General features: G+C 44.0%; 1 protein-coding gene across 3 annotated transcripts in view; it reads left to right on the forward strand.

Moving 5' to 3' along the window:
- The window catches only part of LOC118362108 (semaphorin-5A-like), a 365,802-nt gene that overhangs the window by 266,101 nt on the left and 79,903 nt on the right, over positions 1-19,798 (forward strand). For all 3 annotated transcript variants that reach the window (XM_052500408.1, XM_052500392.1, XM_052500397.1), the window contains exon 15: positions 3,548-3,695. In XM_052500408.1, coding sequence (XP_052356368.1) covers positions 3,548-3,695 — 148 coding nt within the window. The remainder of the gene's footprint in view (positions 1-3,547; positions 3,696-19,798) is intronic.

The following is a 19,798-nucleotide window of genomic DNA, read 5'->3' on the forward strand; positions in this document are numbered from 1 at the left end:
GAGAAGGGTCTGTCTGTTTAGAGGGGAGAATGGTCTGTCTGTAAGAGAAGAAATGGGTTTCATGGTCCTACTCGCTCGCTGTTCACTCTCTCTCTCTCTCTCTCTCTCTCAATTCAATTTAAGGGCTTGATTGGCATGGGAAATATATGTTAACATTGCCAAAGCAAGTGAATTAGATAAATAACAAAAGTGAAATAAACATGAACAAATTAACAGTAAACATTACACTCATTACACTTGAAAGGAATAGAGACATTTCAAATGTTATCTCTCTCTCTCTGTACCTTCCTCCCTCTCTCTCTCTCTCTCTCTCTCTCTCTCTCTCTCTCTCTCTCTCTCTCTCTCTCTCTCTCTCTCTCTCTCTCTCTCTCTCTCTCTCTCTCTCTCTCTCTCTCTCTCTCTCTCTCTCTCTCTCTCTCTCTCTCTATCTCTCTCTCTCTCTCTTTCTCTCTCACACTCTTTCTCTTTTTCTCCATCCATCTCTCTCTCTCTCTCTCTCTCTCTCTCTCTCTCTCTCTCTCTCTCTCTCTCTCTCTCACACACACACACTCTCTCTCTCTCTCTCTCTCTCTCTCTCTCTCTCTCTCTCTCTCTCTCTCTCTCTCTCTCTCTCTCTCTCTCTCTCTCTCTCTCTCTCTCTCTCTCTCTCTCTCTCTCTCTCTCTCTCTCTCTCCCTCTCACTTTCTCTCTCACACTCTTTCTCTTTTTCTCCATCCATCTCTCTCCTCTTATTTTCTACATGTTCTATATGAATCAGATGTTGTGGATTGTGGACTCATTTTGGGTGTGAACTCTCCCTTTAATGTTAGGAATGGAGTGGGCTGTTATTGCCGTATCCATAGGGTCCCCTTTCAGAGGTAATCAGCACACATTCTCTCTCTCTCTCTCTCTCTCTCTCTCTCTCTCTCTCTCTCTCTCTCTCTCTCTCTCTCTCTCTCTCTCTCTCTCTCTCTCTCTCTCTCTCTCTCTCTCTCATTCTCTCTCTCTCTCTCTCTCTCTCTCTCTCTCTCTCTCTCTCTCTCTCTCTCTCTCTCTCTCTCTCTCTCTCTCTCTCTCTCTCTCTCTCTCTCTCTCTCTCTCTCTCCCTCTGAGGCCAGATGGCTGTGGTTAGAGATACAGTATCGAAAGGCCTCAGGCACATGCAGTAGCCACACACACACATTCCAGTCTCTCTCCAGAAGTTTGGCCATGGTTTCTTGACATTAACTGCTATCCCAGTCAATGCAATGGGGCCAAAGTCTGTCTGGCTAATGTTCAAGCTTATGTATTCCCCTGCTTACTCAGCTCATACAGGGCAGTAAATAGCACCATTTTCTTCTTGACTTCCTTCCCAGGGAGGATGTTGCATTAAACGAAGGCTAATCTAATCTGAGAGCAGAATGATTTGCATGGCTGGATTGACGATGAGTTTATTAATCTGTTTACTATGGATCTGGTTAAGGCTGTCTCCCTTTATTCTGAGCAGGGGACTCTACAGATCAATGGGTCTGTCTCCTCCCTTCTGATCTCTGCAGGGGCCCCTGTCTCCTCCCTTTTGATCTCTGGCTCTTTAATGTAAATCGTGTAGTAGGAAAACCGAGTAACACACAAATGTTTTTCTATTTCAACTTTTCATTGCGCTGTAATATCTATCTGTTATCTGTATCTGCAGATCAAATAAGGGGAAATTGCTTACGTTTCTCACCAACAGACAAAGTGTTTATAAAAAAAAGTCTACTTTTTACCCCTTATACTTGTGATGTCCAATTGTTAATTATACATTTGTCCCATCGCTGCAACTCCCGTACGGACTCAGGAGAGGTCGAAGGTCGAGAGCTATGTGTCCATCGAAAATGACCCTGCCATGCCACATTTCTTCTTACCGCACTGCTCCCTTCACCCGGAAGCGTCTAAGGAAACACTGTACAACTGGCGGCCGAGGTCAGCGTGCATGTGCATGGCCCGCCACAAGGAATCTGCTAGGTTTGCTTCCCAAACCCTTTTCTAACCCGGACGACACTGGGCCAATTGGGCATCGCCACAACGGTCTCCCGGGTCGCCTGCGACACAGCCTGTGATGGAACTCGGGCACTGTGATCTTTAGATCGTTACGCCACTCGGAGGCCCTGACAATGTGTTTCGTGCTTCAGCCAACACTGTGAATATCTGCTGTTTTTAGTATTTACAGTTTGTGTAAAAGGTCTAGAAATGATGTCTATAGGCTCTAATAAGGCATCATGTTTTTAGGTATCCCAAACTTTAACCATAATGCCTAAACACATAGAAATGTGACATTTGGAACAACTTCTAAAAGTGATGTTTGAGAGACATGGATGAATGTCTAATTCTGACATGAGACTGTGAGAGCTGGTAGATAAAAAATATATGGAATATGCATTAAGACTAATTAAAATATAGCTTTCATAAATGCACATTACACACATTTATCAATCTCCGAGGATGTTCACACTTTGTGAGCAAACATATGGTGCATTCACAGCCTTTGGGATTTCATTTATCAATCTCCGAGGATGTTCACACTTTGTGAGCACACATATGGTGCCTTTGGGATTTCTATTGTAAATCAAACTTCATAGGGTGTCATTTCTCTGTTGATGGCGACATAAAAGTGGAATATTTCTCTGTTGATGGCGACATAAAAGTGGAATATTTCTCTGTTGATGGCGACATAAAAGTGGAATATTTCTCTGTTGATGGCGACATAAAAGTGGAATATTTCTCTGTTGATGGCGACATAAAAGTGGAATATTTCTCTGTTGATGGCGACATAAAAGTGGAATATTTCTCTCAGTTAAAATGTGGTTGTTCAAACGGGAGTTTACGAGTCAACATCAGTCTGTCAGTTCTGACAGTTTGCCTGTCTATCTTGGGACTGTACAGTAGTTCTCTATAATTAGTCTTCTTTTTTCTTGTGGTATCGATCGGTATACAGTCCATTCGGAAAGTATCCCTTGACTTTTTCCACATTTTGTTGAGTTACAGCCTTATTATAAAATGGATTGTATGAATTGTTTTCCTCATCAATCTACAGTACACACAATACCCCATAATGACAAAACGAAAGCAGGTTTTTAGAATTCTTTGCGAATGTATTAAAAATTAAAAACATAAATACCTTATTTACATAAGTATTCAAAACCTTTGCTATGAGCTCAGGTGTATCCTGTTTCCATCGATCATCCTTGAGATGTTTCTACAACTTGATTGGAGTCCACCTGTGGTAAATTCAATTGATTGGACATGATTTGTGTGTATCATGTCAAAAAGACCATCATTTACAGCCAACCACTCTAAAGACAGATAGGCTGTCTTGGGGATACTACTGGGTAAAGTTCCCCCATCACTCCTATAGCCTCTGTGTGATACTCATCTTCACACACACACACGCACACGCACACACGCACGCACGCACGCACGCACGCACGCACGCACGCACACACACACACACACACACACACACACACACACACACACACACACACACACACACACACACACACACACACACACACACATCCCCATCCCCTGTGGTCTTTGTCCTTCCCAGGTATTGCAACGAACACCTGCCCTGCCCACCTCATGTCTACTGGTCGGCATGGTCAGCATGGGAACGCTGCACAGTGCCCTGTGGAGGCGGCATCCAATCACGCCGCAGGACCTGCGAGAACGGTAACGAGTGCCCCGGGTGTGCTCAGGTATGTTACACACACACACACAGATCTAGGCTGCACTTCTATCGCAGACTGGCCTTGAACTTCTAAATCTCAGTTATAACATTGAACTTTAAGGGTCATTCCCTTAAATCCCCTAGTATTTCTAATCAGAAGATACAATATACCACATAACACTTTAGTCAATGAGCCAGACCCCCAAATTTGTACCGTCTGGCTCATCATAGTTGAAAAAAATGTAAGGTCTATGTCCCTAGAGTTGGAAAATGTGTGTTAGCAGTGTGCAGCAAAGGTAACTTTCTCTGATTGTTCAAGTCAAAATCATTTGGACCCATTGACTTCTAGGGTACATAAATTGCTTTAAATAGGAAATCTTAATACATTTTAAACTTAGTTTGACAAGTGGTTCTGATGGTCATGAAATTACCTTTCAATTGATATATAACACGACCAACTTTGAAAGGATCAGTGAAAACCTCTGTTTAAAAATTCTGCCATTGTCATTAGTGTGGGAAGCTATGTCTATAGTCATTAGTGTGGGAAGCTATGTCTATAGTCATTAGTGTGGGAAGCTATGTCTATAGTCATTAGAGTGTGGCAAGCTATGTCTATAGTCATTAGAGTGTGGGAAGCTATGTCTATAGTCATTAGAGTGTGGGAAGCTATGTCTATAGTCATTAGAGTGTGGGAAGCTATGTCTATAGTCATTAGAGTGTGGGAAGCTATGTCTATAGTCATTAGTGTGGGAAGCTATGTCTATAGTCATTAGAGTGTGGGAAGCTATGTCTATAGTCATTAGAGTGTGGGAAGCTATGTCTATAGTCATTAGAGTGTGGGAAGCTATGTCTATAGTCATTAGAGTGTGGGAAGCTATGTCTATAGTCATTAGAGTGTGGGAAGCTATGTCTATAGTCATTAGAGTGTGGGAAGCTATGTCTATAGTCATTAGAGTGTGGGAAGCTATGTCTATAGTCATTAGAGTGTGGGAAGCTATGTCTATAGTCATTAGAGTGTGGGAAGCTATGTCTATAGTCATTAGAGTGTGGGAAGCTATGTATATAGTCATTAGAGTGTGGGAAGCTATGTCTATAGTCATTAGAGTGTGGGAAGCTATGTCTATAGTCATTAGAGTGTGGGAAGCTATGTCTATAGTCATTAGTGTGGGAAGCTATGTCTATAGTCATTAGAGTGTGGGAAGCTATGTATATAGTCATTAGAGTGTGGGAAGCTATGTCTATAGTCATTAGAGTGTGGGAAGCTATGTATATCAAATCAAATCAAATCAAATTTATTTATATAGCCCTTCGTACATCAGCTGATATCTCAAAGTGCTGTACAGAAACCCAGCCTAAAACCCCAAACAGCAAACAATGCAGGTGTAAAAGCACGGTGGCTAGGAAAAACTCCCTAGAAAGGCCAAAACCTAGGAAGAAACCTAGAGAGGAACCGGGCTATGTGGGGTGGCCAGTCCTCTTCTGGCTGTGCCGGGTAGAGATTATAACAGAACATGACCAAGATGTTCAAATGTTCATAAATGACCAGCATGGTCGAATAATAATAAGGCAGAACAGTTTAAACTGGAGCAGCAGCACAGTCAGGTGGACTGGGGACAGCAAGGAGCCATCATGTCAGGTAGTCCTGGGGCACGGTCCTAGGGCTCAGGTCCTCTGAGAGAGAGAAAGAAAGAGAGAATTAGAGAGAGCATATGTGGGGTGGCCAGTCCTCTTCTGGCTGTGCCGGGTGGAGATTATAACAGAACGTGGCCAAGATGTTCAAATGTTCATAAATGACCAGCATGGTTGAATAATAGTAAGGCAGAACAGTTGAAACTGGAGCAGCAGCATGGCCAGGTGGACTGGGGACAGCAAGGAGTCATCATGTCAGGTAGTCCTGGGACATGGTCCTAGGGCCCAGGCCAGTTGAAACTGGAGCAGCAGCATGGCCAGGTGGACTGGGGACAGCAAGGAGTCATCATGTCAGGTAGTCCTGGGGCATGGTCCTAGGGCTCAGGTCCTCCGAGAGAGAGAAAGAAAGAGAGGAGAGAATTAGAGAACGCACACTTAGATTCACACAGGACACCGAATAGGACAGGAGAAGTACTCCAGATATAACAAACTGACCCTAGCCCCCCGACACATAAACTACTGCAGCATAAATACTGGAGGCTGAGACAGGAGGGGTCAGGAGACACTGTGGCCCCATCCGAGGACACCCCGGACAGGGCCAAACAGGAAGGATATAACCCCACCCACTTTGCCAAAGCACAGCCCCACACCACTAGAGGGATATCTTCAACCACCAACTTACCATCCTGAGACAAGGCAGAGTATAGCCCACAAAGATCTCCGCCACGGTACAACCCAAGGGGGCGCCAACCCAGACAGGCCGACCACAACAGTGGATCAACCCACCCAGGTGACGCACCCCCAGGGACGGCACGAGAGAGCCCCAGCAAGCCAGTGACTCAGCCCCAGTAACAGGGTTAGAGGCAGAGAATCCCAGTGGAAAGAGGGGAACCGGCCAGGCAGAGACAGCAAGGGCGTTTCTTTGCTCCAGAGCCTTTCCGTTCACCCTCCCACTCCTGGGCCAGACTACACTCAATCATATGACCCACTGAAGAGATGAGTCTTCAGTAAAGACTTAAAGGTTGAGACCGAGTTTGCGTCTCTGACATGGGTAGGCAGACCGTTCCATAAAAATGGAGCTCTATAGGAGAAAGCCCTGCCTCCAGCTGTTTGCTTAGAAATTCTAGGGACAATTAGGAGGCCTGCGTCTTGTGACCGTAGCGTACGTGTAGGTATGTACGGCAGGACCAAATCAGAGAGGTAGGTAGGAGCAAGCCCATGTAATGCTTTGTAGGTTAGCAGTAAAACCTTGAAATCAGCCCTTGCTTTGACAGGAAGCCAGTGTAGAGAGGCTAGCACTGGAGTAATATGATCAAATTTTTTGGTTCTAGTCAGGATTCTAGCAGCCGTATTTAGCACTAACTGAAGTTTATTTAGTGCTTTATCCGGGTAGCCGGAAAATAGAGCATTGCAGTAGTCTAACCTAGAAGTGACAAAAGCATGGATTAATTTTTCTGCATCATTTTTGGACAGAAAGTTTCTGATTTTTGCAATGTTACGTAGATGGAAAAAAGCTGTCCTCGAAATGGTCTTGATATGTTCTTCAAAAGAGAGATCAGGGTCAGAGTAACGCCGAGGTCCTTCACAGTTTTATTTGTATTTAGAGTGTGGGAAGTCATTAGAGTGTGGGAAGCTATGTCTATAGTCATTAGTGTGGGAAGCTATGTCTATAGTCATTAGAGTGTGGGAAGCTATGTCTATAGTCATTAGAGTGTGGGAAGCTATGTCTATTGTCATTAGAGTGTGGGAAGCTATGTCTATAGTCATTAGAGTGTGGGAAGCTATGTCTATAGTCATTAGTGTGGGAAGCGATGTCTATAGTCATTAGAGTGTGGGAAGCTATGTCTATAGTCATTAGAGTGTGGGAAGCTATGTATATAGTCATTAGAGTGTGGGAAGCTATGTCTATAGTCATTAGAGAGTGTGTGAAGCTATGTCTATAGTCATTAGTGTGGGAAGCTATGTCTATAGTCATTAGTGTGGGAAGCTATGTCTATAGTCATTAGAGTGTGTGAAGCTATGTATATAGTCATTAGAGTGTGGGAAGCTATGTATATAGTCATTAGAGTGTGGGAAACTATGTCTATAGTCATTAGTGTGGGAAGCTATGTCTATAGTCATTAGTGTGGGAAGCTATGTCTATAGTCATTAGTGTGGGAAGCTATGTCTATAGTCATTAGAGTGTGGGAAGCTATGTCTATAGTCATTAGAGTGTGGGAAGCTATGTCTATAGTCATTAGAGTGTGGGAAGCTAAGCTAAAGTATTTTTTGATATACAAATGGAAAAGATGAAATGGGCCTGTTAATTGGGCTAGGTGGGACGCTGGGAAAGCAAATCCTCCGAGATTGCATTTCCTATGGCTTCCGCTAGATGTCAACAGTCTTTAGAAAGGGGTTCAGACCTGTTTTTGTAAAATGAATTAGTCGTTGTAGTTTTTCAAGGTGGCTCTCATTTGGACTGTAGTCTTGTGGCGCGTGTGGATGAGGGCGTGGATGAGGGCGTGGATGAGGGTGTGGATGAGGGCGTGGATGAGGGCGTGGATGAGGGCGTGGATGAGGGTGTGGATGAGGGCGTGGATGAGGGTGTGGATGAGGGTGTGGATGAGGGTGTGGATGAGGGCGTGGATGAGGGTGTGGATGAGGGTGTGGATGAGGGTGTGGATGAGGGCGTGGATGAGGGCGTGGATGAGGGTGTGGATGAGGGTGTGGATGAGGGCGTGGATGAGGGCGTGGATGAGGGTGTGCATCTCATTATTTATCTCCAGTATTGAACATTGTCGTGGAAATTTCCTTTATTACCAAATCGTGAGAGAGCAAACCACCCACAAGTCAGAGTTATCATAAAGTCCATCTTTAATTATATGAGCTTCACCATAGTCCTATGACTCTCAGATCAATTCAGTGTCTATAAATGAATTCTCTGAGAGTGCTTACATAATGGCAACTGAGATCCTTTATAGCAGAGACACACATAGCCAGACAGCAATGGCTATAAATTATCGTTTAGTTTGCTCTTCTAAAACTTCTAAAACGAAGCTCTTATCTCGTTCTTAGTACAACAACCAAGACATTACCTCATCCAATGGTATATATCAATTGTCATTTTAGATAATCCCATCTCAAATACAAACCCTCCTGGACAAGCTCACGGAGACAGTGAGCCTCCTAGGCCATATACTAAATCAAGATCAGGGCAACCTCAGAGAGGACATGTAAATAGTTAGACACATTCTCATAAGAAGACAAGCCTGACCTCTCCCCAATGGGAACAGTAACTTTTCCCACATAAGCATACTTGTGAAAATTAATAAAACATCTTATTTATAAATGTTACCTAAAGGATTCTGATTCTGCTACCACAGCATACTACATTATGTGTTAAATATTGTTGTTTATTTACATATTAGGGTACCGGAGGATTTATTAGAAACATTGTTTGACTTGTTTGGACGAAGTTTGTTGGTAACTTTTCAGATTCCTTTGTCTGCATGTTGAACAAGTGGAAATGGTGGATTACTGAATCAAACACGCCAACTAAACTGACTTTTTGGGGATATAAAGAAGGACTTTATCAAACAAAACAACCATTTGTTATGTAGCTGGGACCCTTGGGATTGCCAACAGAGGAAGATCTTCAAAGGTAAGTGATTTATTTTATCGCTATTTCTGATTTTTGTGATGCCTCTGCTGGTTTGAAAAATATTTTTAATGCTGGTGTATGCGGGGCGCTGTCCTCAGATAATCGCATGGTATGCTTTCGCCATAAAGCCTTTTTTGAAATCTGACAAAGCGGTTGGGTTAACAAGAAGTTACGCTTTTAAATGATGTAAGATACTTGTATTTTCATAAATGTTTAATATTACAATTTTTGTATTTTAATTTCGCGCTCTGCAATTTCAGCAGATGTTGTCGAGGTGGGTCACTAGCGTCCCAACTAGCCTAGGAATAGTGGTTAAAGTTTTGGGCCTGTAATCGAAAAGTTGGTGGATCGAATCCACGAGCTGACAAGGTAAAAATCTGTTGTTCTGCCCCTGAACAAGGCAGTTAACAGGTTTTGACCTTGTCAGCTCAGGGATTCGATCCACCAACCTTTCAGTTACAGGCCCAACACCCTAACCACTGTTTCTAGGCCGTCATTGTAAGTAAGAACTTGTTCATAACTGACTTGCCTTGTTCAGGGGCAGAACAATAGAACAATGACAAATTTGATGTCGGATGACAATAGAATGTTCAGGATGTCACCGTGTCAACTGTCTCCAAACATGTCAATAGACGTAGTATAAACCAGCCCTTAGTCATGAAATGTTTGGTTGTTTAGTACACTACTGTACTCACTCTATTTAGTACACTACCGTACTCACTCTGTTTAGTACACTACTATACTCACTCTATTTAGTACACTACCGTACTCACTCTGTTTAGTACACTACCGTACTCACTCTGTTTAGTACACTACCGTACTCACTCTATTTAGTACACTACCGTACTCACTCTGTTTAGTACACTACCGTACTCACTCTGTTTAGTACACTACCGTACTCACTCTGTTTAGTACACTACCGTACTCACTCTGTTTAGTACACTACCGTACTCACTCTGTTTAGTACACTACTGTACTCACTCTGTTTAGTACACTACCGTACTCACTCTGTTTAGTACACTACCGTACTCACTCTGTTTAGTACACTACCGTACTCACTCTGTTTAGTACACTACCGTACTCACTCTGTTTAATACACTACCGTACTCACTCTCTTTAGTACACTACCGTACTCACTCTGTTTAGTACACTACTGTACTCACTCTGTTTACTACACTACTGTACTCACTCTGTTTAGTACACTACCGTACTCACTCTCTTTAGTACACTACCGTACTCACTCTGTTTAGTACACTACCGTACTCACTCTCTTTAGTACACTACCGTACTCACTCTGTTTAGTACACTACCGTACTCACTCTCTTTAGTACACTACCGTACTCACTCTGTTTAGCTAGCAAAAGTACCCTTTAACTTGCAATGAAAATGAGTTTCTGACAAAATTAGAAATGTAATATAACTAAAAATGTAGCTAGCTAGACTCTTACCCGTGTACATAGATGAACGCTTGTCCCTCTCTGTCACGGATGCCATGTTTGCCCTGAGTTTGAAGATGTCATCCAGAGACAGGTGTTTTATACAACATCCTTCTGTGTTCTCTTTTCGACTCCCTACGCACATTTGAAATCAAACGTCAGAATTTTCTCCATCTTCTTAGCTATCATACTCTGCTTCCACTGGGTATTCCACTGATTTCAAAACTCGGTCAAATTCTTCCGTGACAAGAACACTGTTGATCGCCATTTCTCCCCCATCGCTGTAATCAGAAAACTACAATGTTGACAGCTGTGCCAATAAGGTTGCAAAATAAATGGGATGAGATTTTTTATGTGAAAAAAACTACACTTGATTCAGCAAGTTTCAGTTTCAGTTTCAATTTAAATTCTTATATAACATTCTTGCCACCATCAGAATCTATATATCTGGGGCATACAACAATCTCAGCTCTGAGAGACAGAATCAATAGATACTTTATTCTGGTATTACCCCTATGTAGCTGGTTTCTGGTCACCATGACATGCACTTAATATTAACCTTACAAATAGCAGTGTTGGGTGATTTGGAAAGCCATAGTCAGTCACTAAATAATACAATAATAATCACAGGAAAGGTGTTCATCTTTAGCTCACAATCTGTGGATATAATACGATTAGAAAGATTAAAACATGCTGTAAAACATGACAGAACGTGGGTGGTCTATGGTGATTGGTGGGATGGCTGAGAGTGGCTGAGGGGTGGGATTAAAGAGCTGAGGTCTATAGTGATTGGTGGGATGGGCTGAGAGTGGCTGAGGGGCGGGACTAAAGAGCTGAGGTCTATGGTGATAGGTGGGATGGGCTGAGAGTGGCTGAGGGTTGGGATTAAAGAGCTGAGGTCTATGGTGATTGGTGGGATGGGCTGAGAGTGGCTGAGGGGTGGGTTTAAAGAGCTGAGGTCTATGGTGATAGGTGGGATGGGCTGAGAGTGGCTGAGGGTTGGGATTAAAGAGCCGAGGTCTATGGTGATTGGTGGGATGGGCTGAGTGGCTGAGGGTTGGGATTAAAGAGCTGAGGTCTATGGTGATAGGTGGGATGGGCTGAGAGTGGCTGAGGGTTGGGACTAAAGAGCTGAGGTCTATGGTGATTGGTGGGATGGGCTGAGAGTGGCTGGGGGTTGGGATTAAAGAGCTAAGGTCTATGGTGATAGGTGGGATGGGCTGAGAGTGGCTGAGGGTTGGGATTAAAGAGCCGAGGTATATGGTGATTGGTGGGATGGGCTGAGAGTGGCTGAGGGTTGGGATTAAAGATCTGAGGTCTATGGTGATAGGTGGGATGGGCTGAGAGTGGCTGAGGGTTGGGACTAAAGAGCTGAGGTCTATGGTGATTGGTGGGATGGGCTGAGAGTGGCTGGGGGTTGGGACTAAAGAGCTGAGGTCTAAGGTGATTGGTGGGATGGGCTGAGAGTGGCTGGGGGTTGGGATTAAAGAGCTAAGGTCTATGGTGATAGGTGGGATGGGCTGAGAGTGGCTGAGGGGTGGGATTAAAGAGCTGAGGTCTATGGGGATTGGTGGGATGGGCTGAGAGTGGCTGAGGGGCGGGACTAAAGAGCTGAGGTCTATGGTGATAGGTGGGATGGGCTGAGAGTGGCTGAGGGTTGGGATTAAAGAGCTGAGGTCTATGGTGATAGGTGGGATGGGCTGAGAGTGGCTGAGGGTTGGGACTAAAGAGCTGAGGTCTATGGTGATTGGTGGGATGGGCTGAGAGTGGCTGAGGGTTGGGATTAAAGAGCTGAGGTCTATGGTGATAGGTGGGATGGGCTGAGAGTGGCTGAGGGTTGGGACTAAAGAGCTGAGGTCTATGGTGATTGGTGCGATGGGCTGAGAGTGGCTGAGGGGTGGGTTTAAAGAGCTGAGGTCTATGGTGATTGGTGGGATGGGCTGAGAGTGGCTGAGGGTTGGGACTAAAGAGCTGAGGTCTATGGTGATTGGTGGGATGGGCTGAGAGTGGCTGGGGGTTGGGATTAAAGAGCTGAGGTCTATGGTGATAGGTGGGATGGGCTGAGAGTGGCTGAGGGTTGGGATTAAAGAGCTGAGGTCTATGGTGATAGGTGGGATGGGCTGAGAGTGGCTGGGGGTTGGGACTAAAGAGCTGAGGTCTATGGTGATAGGTGGGATGGGCTGAGAGTGCCAAGGGCTAAAATAGAAGTCCTTTCTATTTCTGACACAGATCACGCTGAATGTCCTGTCTCTCCCATCTCCTCATTGGTTTATAGAAGCAGGTACCCACGTGCCATCTCCTCATTGGTTATACCCACGTGGGTGATTGAATAATGAAATGTTTTGCCGGTTGTCGTGGTAAAAGTGTAGATGCCAATCACCATATAAGTTCAAATATGAAAAAGCCTTGGAAAGATGACTAGAAGCGATTCGGTGGGGCGTTTTATATGTGGATTAATTGCTGGAATAACAACTCAATGTTTATATCCCAGGACAAATTAGCTAGCAACAGCAAGCTTGCTAAATAGGACAAATTAGCTAGCAACAGCAAGCTTGCTAAATAGGACAAATTAGCTAGCAACAGCAAGCTTGCTAAATAGGACAAATTAGCTAGCAACAGCAAGCTTGCTAAATAGGACAAATTAGCTAGCAACAGCAAGCTTGCTAAATAGGACAAATTAGCTAGCAACAGCAAGCTTGCTAAATAGGACAAATTAGCTAGCAACAGCAAGCTCGCTAAATAGGACAAATTGGCTAGCAACAGCAAGCTCGCTAAATAGGACAAATTAGCTAGCAAGTGCAAGCTAACTAGCCATACAGGTTTAATGCTTTTCGACCAGTCCCCAAATTAATGTAATTGGTTCAGAGTTTGTTTTGATATTTTAAGTTGCGTGTGGTGATCGCGTTTGGTGTAGGGGGACAAAATACATTTATGCATGATAGCACACGATGGCGCACGATGGCGCACGATGGCGCACGCGCGCAGCCGGTCTTGGTTCCGTGTTAGAGACTTAACTAGAAATAATCACAGCTGTAATCGCTGCCAAAGGTGATTCTAACATGTATTGACTCAGGGGGTTGAATACTTAACTATATTTTTGCGTTTTATTTTTAGAATTGTATTTTTCGGATGCAATTTTTGTTTTTTTTTAGAATTAAATCCATTTTGATCCCACTTTTAAAACAAATCATTTTAGTCCGAAGGTGCCCAACAAGCTGTCAAAATGCAGATTTTTTAAAAAATGTCATAAGATCTATAATTGCAATATTTCATCTTCATACATGTCAAAAGGATATGTATATGTGAATAGAGCTGATCAAAATGACATACAATGTTATCATATTAACTGTGTTGATAAAAGAGAGCACTAGAAACTTCCATAGGAATATCTGGATCATTTGATCAGCAAACCCTTACACATAGTTAGTCCACATTAAGATGTCTTCTTACTATGGGGGTGGGTCATAGCAGATTGGTAGGTTACTAAAACACTAAATGTATCAAGTCATTTATTTGCTTATTTAACAGGCCCAACATTGGATTTTACTACATTGTAATGGAATATATGGGGCAAGTTTATAGTACTCAAAGTGGAAACAGTTAATTGGATACAATTGTATATAATTTTAAAGTAGATAGTATAGAATACAGTATATACTGGGGTGAAATGGTACGTGTACTCTCGTATTTAACTGTTCGGTACAGAGTCCACGGTGTACGGTTTGGTACGCACTGTGAACCGAACAATACATTAATCATATATTATAGCTAGGAAGTATATATATATATATATATATATATATATATATATGGTAAAGTGTAGATGCCAATCACCACATATATATAATTGTAAAAAAAAACATTATTGCATAAAAATTAACATGGGAAAAATATTCACATAGCAATAAAGCTGTCTTTAACAATGAATTATGAAGTAATAATTATAATTGTCATAAAAGTGCCTGATATATATTTCCAACAACAAATCATATTTTTAAAGCCACTTCAGAGATAGTAAATTTAATCTAATTTAATTCTGCAGGGTCAAGCCACAGATACCACAAGAGCCAACCCCTCTCCAGAGACGGCCGACGACAGGGGTTCTCCTCCAGAAAATAAGTCTTGCATGGCTGAGATTTTTGGGGAGTTATTCACGACCCAGGCGCAGGGAACCAAGTCAAAGGTCAAGGTCATATAGGAGGAGGTGACCTCATACAGGGAAGTGGACTGTATTCCCCTGGACGCTGATCCACTTACATGGTGGAAGACCAAAGAGTTAATATACCTTCATGTTGCCATGTTAGCAAGGTGCTACCTGGCTGAGCCTGGGACCTCTGTCCCTAGTGAGAGTGTATTCTCTACAGCTACCTGGCTGAGCCTGGGACCTCTGTCCCTAGTGAGAGGGTATTCTCCACAGCGGCTGACATTGTCACAGCTACCTGGCTGAGCCTAGGACCTCTGTCCCTAGTGAGAGTGTATTATCTACAGCTACCTGGCTGAGCCTGGGACCTCTGTCCCTAGTGAGAGTGTATTCTCTACAGCTACCTGGCTGAGCCTGGGACCTCTGTCCCTCGTGAGAGGGTATTCTCTACAGCTACCTGGCTGAGCCTGGGACCTCTGTCCCTAGTGAGAGTGTATTCTCTACAGCTACCTGGCTGAGCCTGGGACCTCTGTCCCTAGTGAGAGTGTATTCTCTACAGCTACCTGGCTGAGCCTGGGACCTCTGTCCCTAGTGAGAGTGTATTCTCTACAGCTACCTGGCTGAGCCTGGGACCTCTGTCCCTAGTGAGAGTGTATTCTCTACAGCTACCTGGTTGAGCCTGGGACCTCTGTCCCTAGTGAGAGGGTATTCTCTACAGCTACCTGGCTGAGCCTGGGACCTCTGTCCCTCGTAAGAGGGTATTCTCTACAGCTACCTGGCTGAGCCTGGGACCTCTGTCCCTAGTGAGAGTGTATTATCTACAGCTACCTGGCTGAGCCTGGGACCTCTGTCCCTAGTGAGAGTGTATTATCTACAGCTACCTGGCTGAGCCGGGGACCTCTGTCCCTAGTGAGAGTATATTCTCTACAGCTACCTGGTTGAGCCTGGGACCTCTGTCCCGAGTTAAGGGTATTCTCTACAGTTACCTGGCTGAGCCTGGGACCTCTGTCCCGAGTTAAGGGTATTCTCTACAGTTACCTGGCTGAGCCTGGGACCTCTGTCCCTAGTGAGAGTGTATTATCTACAGCTACCTGGCTGAGCCTGGGACCTCTGTCCCTAGTGAGAGTGTATTATCTACAGCTACCTGGCTGAGCCGGGGACCTCTGTCCCTAGTGAGAGTATATTCTCTACAGCTACCTGGCTGAGCCTGGGACCTCTGTCCCGAGTTAAGGGTATTCTCTACAGCTACCTGGTTGAGCCTGGGACCTCTGTCCCTAGTGAGAGGGTATTATCTACAGCTACCTGGCTGAGCCTGGGACCTCTGTCCCTAGTGAGAGTGTATTATCTACAGCTACCTGGTTGAGCCTGGGACCTCTGTCCCGAGTTAAGGGTATTCTCTACAGCTACCTGGTTGAGCCTGGGACCTCTGTCCCTAGTGAGAGGGTATTCTCCACAGCGGCTGACATTGTCACAGCTACCTGGCTGAGCCTGGGACCTCTGTCCCTAGTGAGAGTGTATTCTCTACAGCTACCTGGCTGAGCCTGGGACCTCTGTCCGTAGTGAGAGGGTATTCTCCACAGCGGCTGACATTGTCACAGCTACCTGGCTGAGCCTGGGACCTCTGTCCCTAGTGAGAGTGTATTCTCTACAGCTACCTGGCTGAGCCTGGGACCTCTGTCCCTAGTGAGAAGGTATTCTCCACAGCGGCTGACATTGTCACAGCTACCTGGCTGAGCCTGGGACCTCTGTCCGTAGTGAGAGGGTATTCTCCACAGCGGCTGACATTGTCACAGCTACCTGGCTGAGCCTGGGACCTCTGTCCCTAGTGAGAGTGTATTCTCTACAGCTACCTGGCTGAGCCTGGGACCTCTGTCCCTAGTGAGAGTGTATTCTCTACAGCTACCTGGCTGAGCCTGGGACCTCTGTCCCTAGTGAGAGGGTATTCTCCACAGCGGCTGACATTGTCACAGCAAGCCCATCAGTGCTCACTTAGATCATGTGGATAGACTAATCTTCTTAAAGTAACCAGTGTCAAGTGGTCCTATGTTGTTAAAGGCACTGACTGCTATGTGACTTAATGTTGATATATGCTGCTGGACTAGACACTTTGGTTGAAGTTCTGTTTTAAATGACTATTGTATTTCCTGTAAGAAGACAGGCACTACTGTTCTTTGTTTCCATCTGCTCCTGGGAATTCAAGCGACCCCTGTTACCTATTATAAGAAATGGAAAATCTAAATACAAATTACATATTTCTCAGGCTTTTATTTTGTCGATGTATCGAAACCGTACCGAACCGTGAGTTTTGTGAATCTTTTCACCCCCAGTGTATACATATAAATATATGGATGAGTGACGGCCAGGCAGCATAGGCAAGATGCAATAGATGGTATAAAATACAGTATACACATATGAGATGAGCAATGCAAGATATGTAAACATTATTAAAGTGACGAGTGATCCATTTATTAAAGTGGCCATTGATTTTCAATGCTGTATGTAGGCAGCAGCCTCTAATGTGCTAGTGATGGCTATTTAACAGTCTGAGGGCCTTGAGATAGGAGCTGTTTTTCAGTCTCTCAGTCCCAGCTTTAATGCACCTGTACTGACCTCGTCTTCTGCATAAACAACCCCATGCCACGATTAGATAGTAAAAAAACACACCAATCTGTTATTTTTTTTTCAAACAATAAAAGCTAACTCACTAACATTTCTGCTAAATGGATATATATATATATATATAATCTTCATACACAGCAGCAGTATCTTACCATTGTCACTACCCTGGTGGGTGTATGTTCACACACACACACTCACTCACTCACTCACTCACTCACTCACTCACTCACACACACACACACACACACACACACACACACACACACACACACACACACACACACACACACACACACACACACACACACACACACACACACACACACACACACACACACACACACACACACACACACACACACACACACACACACACACACACCACACAGACACTTCCGGCTGCAGCTGCCTGAACTCTGTCACAAATGTACTACTACTATCCCATTATCTTGGGAATACCAATTCGGGCCCTGAAAGCCTCCTTCCCAGAGGTGGGAATTCCTGTGTGGTGGGAATTGAACAGATGCACCTCTCTGAACCTCATTTCAAGACGTGAACCCTGTGTGGTGGTGGGTGGGTTTCAAGTTTGGGGTTAGGTTTTCTAGCAGATTGAGGAGGGACTATTTCTACGGGCACCAGGTGAAGCACAGCCCACGGGGAGATTGGGAAGTAACAAATTAGGGAGTTGATATGTTACTTTTCTCTCTCTCTCTCTCTCTCTCTCTCTCTCTCTCTCTCTCTCTCTCTCTCTCTCTCTCTCTCTCTCTCTCTCTCTCTCTCTCTCTCTCTCTCTCTCTCTCTCTCTCTCTCGCTCTATCTCAATTCAATTCAAGGGGCTTTATTGTCATGGGAAGCATGTGTTAACATTGCCAAAGCAAGTGAGTTAGATAATATATAAAGTGAAATAAACAATAAAAATTTACAGTAAACATTATACATACAGAAGTTTCAAAACAATAAAGACATTACAAATGTCATATTATATATATATATATATATATACAGTGTTGTAACAATGTACAGTGTTGTAACAAAGTACAAATGGTTAAAGTACACAAGGGAAAATAAATAAACATAAATGTGGGTTGTATTTACAATGTTGTTTGTTCTTCACTGGTTGCCCCTTTCTTGTGGCAACAAGTCACAAATCATTGGGCAGGAGGTTAGGAAGTGCAGCTTTGTTTCCACCTCATTTTGTGGGCAGTGAGCACATAGCCTGTCTTCTCTTGAGAGCCATGTCTGTCTACGGCGGCCTTTCTCAATAGCAAGGCTATGCTCACTGAGTCTGTACATAGTCAAAGCTTTCCTTAAGTTTGGGTCAGTCATAGTGGTCAGGTATTCTGCCACTGTGTACTCTCTGTTTAGGGCCAAATAGCATTGTAGTTTGCTCTGTTGTTTTGTAAATGTATTTGTTAATTCTATCTCTATCTGTCATGGTCGTCCTCCTCTTCATCTGAAGAGGAGAGGCGAGAAGATCGGAGGACCAAAATGCGGTGTGGTATGTGTTCATTATGAATTTTAATAAAGAAAACACTGAACACTGAAACACTATACAAAAACAATAAAACGAAATAACGACCGTGAAGCTAATGAGAACTATGCTAAAACAAGCAATCAACATAGACAATCACCCACAACCCAGGCTACCTAAGTATGATTCTCAATCAGAGACAACTAATGACACCTGCCTCTGATTAAGAACCATACTAGGCCAAAACATAGAAATCCCCAAATCATAGAAAATGAAACATAGACTGCCCACCCCTCACGCCCTGACCATACTAAATAATGAATACAAAACAAAGAAAATAAAGGTCAGAATGTGACACTATCTCTCTCTCTGTCTATCTATGTCTCTCTCTCTGTCTCTGTCTCTGTCTCTCTCTGTCTCTCTCTGTCTCTCTCTGTCTCTGTCTCTGTCAATTCAATTCAATTCAATTCAAGGGCTTTATTAGTATGGGAAACATGTGTTAACATTGCCAAAGCAAGTGAGGTAGACAACATATAAAGTGAAATAAACAATCAAAATTAACAGTAGACATCACACATACAGACATCACACATGTCTCTGTCTCTGTCTCTGTCTCTGTCCAACTGTAATCAGCCCCATAGTGGTAATACATGTAAAGGCTTAAAGTCAGCGGTATCAGCGGTATTGCTAATACCAGTTTTATCATAGCTCCCATTATGCCAGACATAGACTACAAGTTGTAAAAGCTTCCCAGGCAAATCAACATATCCTGGAGACTATTCTGCTATTTGTACGCACAATGCGAAGACTGAGGATGACAACAATAAAGGAATTTTAGTGCAGGCCAGGGCCAGAAAGCGTAAACTGGGAAGAGGGATGTTTTTATGAGCCATCTGTCTGTTCTCTTCTCCCCAGGATACTAGAGCCTGCTATTAAGAGAGAGAGAGAGAGAGCGAGAGCGAGATAGAGCGAGATAGAGAGAGAGAGAGAGAGAGCGAGAGAGCGAGAGAGAGAGAGAGCGAGAGAGAGAGAGAGAGAGAGAGCGAGAGAGAGAGAGACGAGAGAGCGAGAGAGACAGAGAGCGAGACAGAGCGAGACAGAGAGCGAGAGAGAGAGAGAGAGAGAGAGAGAGAGAGAGAGAGAGAGAGAGAGAGAGAGAGAGACAGAGAGCGAGACAGAGAGCGAGAGAGAGAGA

Source organism: Oncorhynchus keta, chromosome 4, assembly GCF_023373465.1.
Source record: "Oncorhynchus keta strain PuntledgeMale-10-30-2019 chromosome 4, Oket_V2, whole genome shotgun sequence".
Lineage (NCBI taxonomy): Eukaryota > Metazoa > Chordata > Actinopteri > Salmoniformes > Salmonidae > Oncorhynchus > Oncorhynchus keta.